Source organism: Penaeus vannamei, chromosome 31 (assembly GCF_042767895.1).
Source record: "Penaeus vannamei isolate JL-2024 chromosome 31, ASM4276789v1, whole genome shotgun sequence".
In the NCBI taxonomy this organism is placed as follows: Eukaryota; Metazoa; Arthropoda; class Malacostraca; order Decapoda; family Penaeidae; genus Penaeus; species Penaeus vannamei.
This window is the reverse complement of record NC_091579.1, coordinates 2,028,200-2,037,489: the sequence shown is the minus strand read 5'-3', so window position 1 is coordinate 2,037,489 and position 9,290 is coordinate 2,028,200. Positions and strand designations below refer to the sequence as shown.

General features: G+C 43.8%; 1 protein-coding gene across 1 annotated transcript; it reads left to right on the top strand.

Moving 5' to 3' along the window:
- Positions 1-5,467: 5,467 nt before the first annotated feature.
- Positions 5,468-9,290, top strand: LOC138867703 (high-affinity choline transporter 1-like; the record flags this gene model as incomplete). Its single annotated transcript, XM_070144269.1, is given in 4 exon segments — positions 5,468-5,641; positions 6,583-7,168; positions 7,804-7,911; positions 9,135-9,290. Coding segments are annotated over 3 exon segments (433 nt in total), but the record flags the coding sequence as incomplete, so codon positions are not given.

The following is a 9,290-nucleotide window of genomic DNA, read 5'->3' as shown; positions in this document are numbered from 1 at the left end:
CAGCAGAAGCAGTAGTAGTAATAATAACAGAAGTAATAGCAGTTATATCAAAACACTCCGTATAATTCCGCTTTCTCCAAGATGATAATTTCGTCTTACAAGAAAGTTCAGTCATAACATTCAGATTTCCTTTTGTTTACATTGTTCACGCGTTCATGATTACGTCATCGACCCATCGAGCGTGTCCATTCATAATTCTTTGCAAGCAGCGATAGATTTCTTTATATATATATATATATAAGCACGCACACGCGCACACACACACACATAAACACACACACACACACACACACACACACACACGCATACACATACACACACACACACACACACACACACACACACACACACACACACACACACACACAAACACACACTCACACACTCACACAAACACACACACACGTACATTATATGTTACAAAAAATTGACAATATATATCTGGAAAATATATTTTTTAAGGTAACAAACAAGCAATAAGTGAATAAACAATAATGATAATAACGGGAATGATAAGGATCAAAACGATACCAATAAAGAGAACAAAATAAAAGCCTGAAAAATCAAGAAAAACAAAGAAAACAAACACATAAGCAACAACCAAATCCCTCCTATTTCCCCCTCGTAAAAAAAATCAAGTTTACGAACAAAATCAAGTAAACAAACAATACCAAGCAAACAAACAAAACACAAACAACCCGATTTCCCCTCACTGAAGAGCTCCCTCCTCATCCCTCTTTCTGTCCCTCTTCCACTCGTAAGTCAAGTTTTAAGTCTTCTCTCGGGGTCTTTCTCACAATAAAAGACCCTCGTAAAGTTTTTTTGTTTTTTTTTTTGCCTCATGGCGGGTCTCTTATTCCCTCATTATCGGGCCTGGGGTCTTTTTTGTTTTTTTTTGTTTTTGTTTTGTTTTGTTTGTTTGTTTTTAGGGGAGAGGGGGTGATTTTTTGTTTTTTTTATTGCTATGTATTTTTGGTTATTTTAAAAATTCTATTGTTTTTTTCCCTTTTCTCTTTTTTTGGTTGGAGGGGTTTTAATTTACTATTGTTTTTATTTTTTGTTTATTTCTAAAATGTGTGTATTTTAGGGGCAGGAGGTTGTTTCTTGTTTCTTTTGTTATTGTTTTTGGTTCATTTTCAAAATCATTCTTTTTGTGGATTTTTTTATTTTCTCTTTGTGTTTTTGTATTATATTGTCTGCATATTTGTTTGTTATTTTATCATTCTTCCCCCCTGTCTTAGTCTATCTGTCTGTCTCTCTTTCTCTTTTTCTTTTCCTCTTTATGCCTGTCGGTATCCCTCTCTCATCTTTCCTTCGTCTCTCCTATTCTTCTATCTCTCTGTTTTGCTGTTTCTCTAACCTGAACCCCTTTATTTTCTTTCTTTTCATCTCTTTTCTTTCACGCTTTTTACCATTCTTCTTTTTCTTGTTATATCTTTTCTGTTCTCTTACTTCCCTTCCTTATCTTCCTCTCTGCATGTCGCCGTATTTTACCTACCTCTTCTTCCCTCTGCTTCGTTATCACCAGTTTCCTTTCTTGAATGTTATCATTATTTCCTTCCCTGCTTCTTTTAAATTCCCTTCGTCTCTCTCCTCCATTCGTCTTTTTCTCTCTCTCCTTTCCTCCTCTGTCTCCACCTTCCTCCTCCATCTTCTATTCAACTCTTAACATTTCCTCTCTTCCTCTTTTCCCTGCGCTTAGTCTCTCCCTCCTTCCCTTCCCCTGTTTCTCTTCTTCACTCAAGCTTCTCTCTCTCCTTCTCTCCCTTAATCCGAATTCCTTCCCCCTGTCTCCCTCCCTACACCTTCTTCTCTGTCTCTCTGCCTTTCTCAGTATTCCTCTCCCTGTCTCCCTCCCTTCCTCCCTTCCACCTGTCTCCTTTACTCTCCGCCTTCCACCTCCTGTCTCTTTCCCTCCCTCTTCCTTCCTCCTCCTCTCTCTCTCCCTCCACCTCCTGTCACCCTCCCTCTTCCTTCCTCCCCCTGTCTCCCTCCCTTACTCTTCTTTCCTCCTCCTGTCTCCTCCCTCCCTCCTCCTTCCTTCCTCCTCCTGCCTCCCTCCCTCCCTCCTCCTGTCTCCCCCTCTCTTCCTGTCTCCCTCCCTCCCTCTTCCTTCCTCCCCCTGTCTCCCTCCCTTCCTTCTTCCATCAAAATCCCTCCTCCCTCTCTCCCTCCACCTCCTGTCTCCCTCCCTCCCTCTTCCTTCCTCCCCCTGTCTCCCTCCCCTCCTCCCTTCCTCCCCCTGTCTCCCTCCCTCCCTCTTCCTTCCTCCCCCTCTCTCCCTCCCTCCCTCCCCTCCTCTTCCTTCCTCGCTCTGTCTCCCTCCCTCCCTTCCTCCTCCTGTCTCCCTTCCACCTCCTGTCTCCCTCCCTCCCTTCCTCCACTTTCCTCCTCCTCTCTTCCTCCCTCTGTCTTCTTCCCTCCCTTCCTTCCTCCACTTTCCTCCCCCTGTCTCCCTCCCGCTTCTTTCCTCCCCCTGTCTCCCTCCCTTCCTCCCTCCACCTCCTGTCTCCCTCTCTCCCTCTTCCTTCCTACTCCTGTCTCCCTCCCTCCCTCCCTCCCTACCTTCTTCCTGTCTCCCTCCCTCCCTCCGTCCTCCTGTCTCCCTCCCTTCCTCCCCCTCTTTCCTTCCTCCTCCTGTCTCCCTCCCTCCCTTCTTCCATCAAAATTCCTCCTGTCTCCCTCCCTCTTCCTTCCTCCTCCTGTCTCCCTCTCTCCCTTCCTCCCCCTCTCTCCATCCACCTCCTGTCTCCCTCCCTCCCTCCACCTCCTGTCTCCCTCCCTCCCTCCCTCCCTCGCCCTTCCCTATTTCTCTCTCTCCCCTGAGACTCTCGCCCCGTCACCTTCTCGGCTCAAGTGTCGAGCCAATCTCAGGCGGAGTCGGTGTATCAGGGTTCTTGTGGACATAAGCGAAGACGAAAAAGCATTTAGTTAGTTTTATGTCGTTTTCTCTTTTCTCTTTTCTTTTTTTCTCCCCTTTCTCTCTCTCTCTTTTCACGTGCCTTGAGGTCCTGGAGTTGAGGAAAGCGAAAAAGGGTATTTCTTTTGGGGGCAATGGGTTGATTTCTGAAGCGAACTGAAAATAGTTCGTGTGATTTATATACATCTATTCATCTTTTGTCAATTTCATTTCTCAGTTTTCCAAGGAGTTTCTTACTTTTAGCAGGAATCGCAAACAAAAAGCGGCCCAGAAGAAATGAAACTCCACGACGCGACGCAACTTTGGGTCTCAGAGGGCGCCACTTAAAAGATAAACCTGTTAAACTCCATAAAGTGTGTCGCCTAATCCTCCTTGGCCCGTATTTTCCGCTGCTCATTGGCTTACATAAAGAGTTTCGATTCCCCATGGTGCCGTTATTCTTTTTTTTTCTGTCGTCTATTGTTCTTGGTGCGCGGTATTTGTTTCTTTTTTTTCTTTGTCATTGCTTTGGATTTCGTATGCATGGGGGTGATATAACAAGAATTCGTGTTTCCTCTGTGCGGAGAAATTTGTACGAAGAATATTGAAAAAAAAAAAAATGTATTCGTATATAGTCTTTCTCGCTTTTCTTTCGTATTCCTCTAAGCTGTCGGGGATTCTTCGCTTGTGAGATTCTTCTATTTACTCTGGGAATAATTTTCTTAACCATACTTACTGCATTTTACAAACAGAAATGCAATGCAAACAACTATAAGTTTGTTAGCTTGGATGCGTCGTCGCGATATCCCGTGCTCTCTGATGCTCTTTGTCACTTCTGGTGTAATAAAGTATCAAATACGATTACCAGGGGATCCATCTCAAGTCGTCTATAATGCCCTGAATCCCCTTGAGGCGGAGGGGGATCGCCTCCGTTTTCCTTTAGTTATGGGCCCACTTCGCTAGACGAGTATTTTTTTTCTCTCTGCTACAGCTTTCTCTTCACTTGTTTCCCATCTCTCCGTGCTGTTTTCTTGTCTAAAAGAAGGGTATAGCGAGCGGAAAAAGGAAGGCCAGTGTCGTTGCTAGATTGACTGTGCTTACAGATGTTGTTGCATTGGTATATATGCCTCAACACGGCGCAAGTACTTTAGGATTTACCAGGCACGTTTCGGATGAAGCTTTAAACTACATTATGCCAGATGTTTTGAGGTGAATAAGCTCAGATAGATGCATTAAAAACAACAACAAAACGACTTGACGACAATGGAAAATACTATCTCATACTCGCCTACATTTCCATACCGAAAGCTTCCTCGGTAATCTGGTGTAGCAATGATAAATAACTTTCACAGGCGGAACATCGCAATATCTCTCGGTTAGCGCCAATTACACACAACAGGCGCTGTCACACCACACTACAACTGGCCTGTAAATAACCAGTTAGTTAGCATGGGTTGTTTGCGTCGTCATGCTATCGAGGATGTGGGTGGAATGTGTAAGTAGAGGCAGGACTTTCATCGGGGTTCAGTTCATAAGAGGTCGCGAGAGGTGGTGTCAATACACTTGATTATCGACAATGTGCGAAGTCCTTAAATATCTGCATAAGCCTATTTTTTTTTTTTTTCTACGAGTTCATTTCTTTCAGAGATATAATGGTGAAGATTAGTATAAAAAAATAATTTACCTGTTCATAGGCTTGGAAAATGCCTTTGATTGATTCCCACTACGGGAAATTACATTGAAAAGATGGCTCCGGAGAGAGAAAAAAAATGTGTATTACGAACGACATAACGCGAAAAATATATACCAGATTGAAAAGCGTTGGAGTTGGAGCTACGGAGCGATTTGGAGTGGGACTCGGAGTGCATCGAGGAGTAGCACTGAGGCCCGGCATTGTTATTATTGGATACCATGATGAAAATATAACAAAAACAGTAACTCGTGTTATGCTGAACATCGACGGCACTGTCTTGGGGTGAAGTTGTGGAAGACTTGGAAAGGAAGTTAAGAAGATGGAGAAACACGTGAGAACAGATGAAGAAGGAAAGTAGGCAGAGTAACGGTGGGGTATGTGTAGCCACGACCGTCTCTCCCCTTCAACCTCTCCTTATAAAATGTTTACTTCCTTAAAAATGAAGAGGAATTGGAGGTTACAGATCAGCTGGTCGAAACCCCTTTATATAGCCGGAGGGAAACGCTATAAATTCTGAAACATTTTCAGCTGTGCCACCATTTCTAACGGTGTGCTAATTGCAAATCTGAGATCAATCTAAGTTTAATTAATCATGCAGTACAATCCTCATATACACTTTGGACTCTGATCGGAGGGGAGAAGAGGCGGCAGAATCCCACAGATTTTCGCCTTTAAGTGGATAAAATGCACCTAGTTAACCGAAACCAGTGAAATGAGATACTCCTTTATTTTCGATGATCAAATTGCCTTATTTAAACCCACGAAACTATCTGTGACAGCTTAAAAAACCTCTGCGAATTATACGTATAGAACTTCTGTCTTCACACCCCACGAAATTGGAAGAATCTCCTAGATTTACTGGAGTGTGGCGCTGAAATTCCCCGTGGCATTATAGAGAACTGCATTCTGACGTCAGGTGTTTTGGCCGATAGCGGCAGGGTTATCGGGTAGAAGTTAAACTCACCGACAATCTCTCAGTGTTAACTTCAAGGACCTCGCTATCTCGGCTAAAGTCAACGGTGACAATAACTCCCCGGTCTCTCGCCGAGGTGCGTTGAATAAGGGAGTTGATTGATATCCCGGTGTGAATAACACGAGCAAGGCTGTGTGTCAGCTTAACGAGCAAGCACATCTGTCTTTGAACTGTTTCTCTTGTTCCTCCTTCTCTCTCTCTCTCTCTCTGTCTCTCTCTCTCTCTCTCTCTCTCGCTCTCGCTCTCGCTCTCGCTCTCGCTCTCGCTCTCGCTCTCTCTCTCTCTCTCTCTCTCTCTCTCTCTCTCTCTCTCTCTCTCTCTCTCTCTCTCTCTCTCTCTCTCTCTCTCTCTCTCTCTCTCTCTTCTCTCCTCCTTCACTTCCTTTTTCATTCTATCTTATTTCCTTTTGTTTTCTTCCTCTTTTCGTATCTGCCTCCTATTCCGTATCCCGTTTTATTCTCTCTTTCTAGGCAATTCTCCTTTTCTCTCTGCGATTCTTTTCTTTCTCCTGATTTGATATGCAAATCGAATTCGTAAGCGGGAATTGGATATTTTTTATATGTTCCTCTTTAGCTTTGTGATAGTCTTTTTGGTATTGTTATTGTTATTATTATTGTTATCAGTATCATTATTTTAATGATATAGGTCACAAAGGACAGATTGTGAGAATTAGGGACATACAATTAAATAAATGATATAGAATGTATAATGTATAAGGAAAGGGAAACTTTAACATTAGATGTTCCATAATATGAGACTGCTTGGCTGTGAAATGATGTGAGTAAGAGGGAGAGGGAGAGGGAAGGAGAGAGAGAGGGAAGGAGAGAGAGAGAGAGAGAGAGAGAGGGGGGGGGTCGTAAATAGAGACTTAGTCAGTGAGACATGAATAAAGAAATAAAGAGAGGAAGAATCAAAAAGAGCGAATGAAGAAAACGCAAAGACAAACAAACAAATATACAACATTTTCAGTATTGCTAAAGAGACAACCTAACAAATTATCATTTTTTTCTTTCACAGGTTTTCATCAGAGACGAAGACAACTACAAGGTGGCCCACTTGGAAATTGGAAAATAAATCATCAATAATAAAAGAAAAGACTTATAAACCGCAGATCTATATAAAAACAAGAGAAAATCAAACTTAATTTCAGAAATAAGAGGTCGGTTTCGAACTAAACGACCCAATCAGCAAATAAAACATTATTAAACAAGCTAATCAAGACACCTAACTGTTGTTGTTGTTGTTTCCTACCAAACCTGGCCTTCCGACCCCCCTCGCTAGTGTTAACACCCCCCTCCCCCCACCAGCAACACCCTACAGTGTCTTCAGAAGCAATACACACCGTTCGTGTCTCCCGAGTGTAGGCCTACACGCCATACCATACACTTTACACCCCTTTTTCCCGTGTGACTTTTGTGATCGAGAACCGCCAAGATGACCATCAACATCGGGGGCGTGGTGGCCATTGTGATCTTCTACCTGCTGATCCTGGTGGTGGGGATCTGGGCGGCCAAGAAGAAGCCCGAAGGAGAAGATGACGCTGATGATGTGATGTTGGCTGGGAGAAGTATAGGCGTCTTCGTCGGGATATTCACCATGACGGGTGGGTGTCTCTGCGCTCGTCTCGTTTCGTTTGTTTTTTGTTTATCTTGTTTTGTGTTTTTTTGGGGGGTTATTTTTGCGCTCAGCTCGTTTCGTTTGTTTTTTGTTTTTGTTTTGTTTTGTGGTTTTGGGGGGGTTATTTTTGGTTTTCTTTGGTGTGATGGGGTTTGTTTTGGGGGGTTATTTTTGGTTTTCTTTGATGTGTGGGGTTTGGGGTTTAGTTGTTTTGGACGCCATAGCCATCATCATCATCTTTATAATCGCTATCGTAGTCTAAGTTGGCTTCCTCACCACCATCTTCATCATCATCATCACCACCACCACCATTATCCATGTATCATTCTCTATGCATATCTTTACAGTTGTCCTCACCACTACCATCACCACTACCATTATTCATGCATCATTCTCTGGGCATATCCTTGTACTCACCACTACCGTCACCACCACCATTATTCATGTATCATTCTCTATGCCTATCGTCGCAGTCGTCGTCCTCACCACCACCATCACCACCACCGCCACCACATCCTCATCCTCTTCCTTATCCTTATCCTCATCCTCATCCTCATCCTCATCCTCATCCTCTCTGCCCACACTTTCCGACAAGAATTCTCTCTCTCCCTCCGTCTGCAGCCACGTGGGTCGGTGGCGGTTACATCAACGGAACGGCAGAGGCGGTTTATGACACGGGCCTCGTCTGGTGTCAGGCCCCCTTCGGTTATGCCATGTCCTTAATATTTGGTAAGTCCGTTTCTTTCTAATTCTGTTTATTTATTTATTTATCTGTCTGTTTGTTTGTTTGTCTGTCTGTCTGTTTGTTTGTTTGTTTGTTTGTTTGTTTGTTTGTCTTGTCTGTCTGTCTGTCTGTCTGTCTGTCTGTCTGTCTGTCTGTCTGTCTGTCTATCTATCTATCTATCTATCTATCTATCTATCTATCTATCTATCTATCTATCTATCTATCTATCTGTCTGTCTGTCTGTCTGTCTGTCTGTCTGTCTGTCTATCTGTCTGTTTAATTATTTATTTATGTGTTTTATTTCATGATTGATATAAAACTTCTGTAGTTTAGTGTAAATTCATTTCTTTCGCTTATTTTCTTATGACGATTTCATAAAAAATTTAATTTATTTTTGCAAACTTAAACCATTGCTGTCTACTTTGTGAAGAAATGTATGTACATATTTAGATCTAAATCTATCTGTGTATCCATCTATTTACTTATATATGTATACCGATAGAAATATATATATATATATATATATATATATATATATATATATATATATATATATAGATAGATAGATAGATAGATAGATATAGATAGATAGATAGATAGATAGATAGATAGATAGATAGATAGATAGATAGATAGATAGATAGATAGATAGATAGATAGATAGATAGATAGATAGATAGATAGATACATACAAAGGCAGACAATCAGATAGATAAATAGACTACTTATAACCAAACTTATCACTCACTCACGACCCGTTTCTCTCTCTCCCTCTCTCCTTCCTTCCCCATCTCCCTCACCCTCCCCTCCCACTCTCCCCCCTTTCCCCAATCCCACTTCCTCTCTTCCCCCTCCCCATCCCTCTCCCTCTCTCTCTCCCCTCTCACTCTTCCCCCTCCCTCTCCCACTCTACCCCCTCCCCCATCCCACTCCCACTCTTCCTCCTCCCTCCCCCATCTCGCTTCCCCTCCTACATCCCACTCCCTCCCTCCCCTCACCATCCCACTCCCTCATCCCCCCTCTCCCTCTCTCTCCCCTCCCCTCCCACTTCCCCCCTCACCATCCCACTCCCTCTCCCTCTCCCTTCCCACTTCCCCCTCCTCCGTCCCACTCCCTCCCACTCCCTCCTCCCTCCCTCCCACTCCCTCATCCCTCCCACCCCCCTCCTCCTCTCTCCCTCTCCCTCCCTCCCCTCCTTCCCCTCCTTCCCCCCACCTTCCTCCTGCAGGCGGCGTCCTCTTCGCCAACAAGATGCGGTCCCAAGGCTACGTCACGATGCTGGACCCCCTTCAGGATAAGTTCGGCGAGAGAATGGGCGGCCTGCTCTTCCTGCCGGCGCTGTGCGGGGAGGTCTTCTGGTCCGCAGCTATTCTGGGCGCTCTAG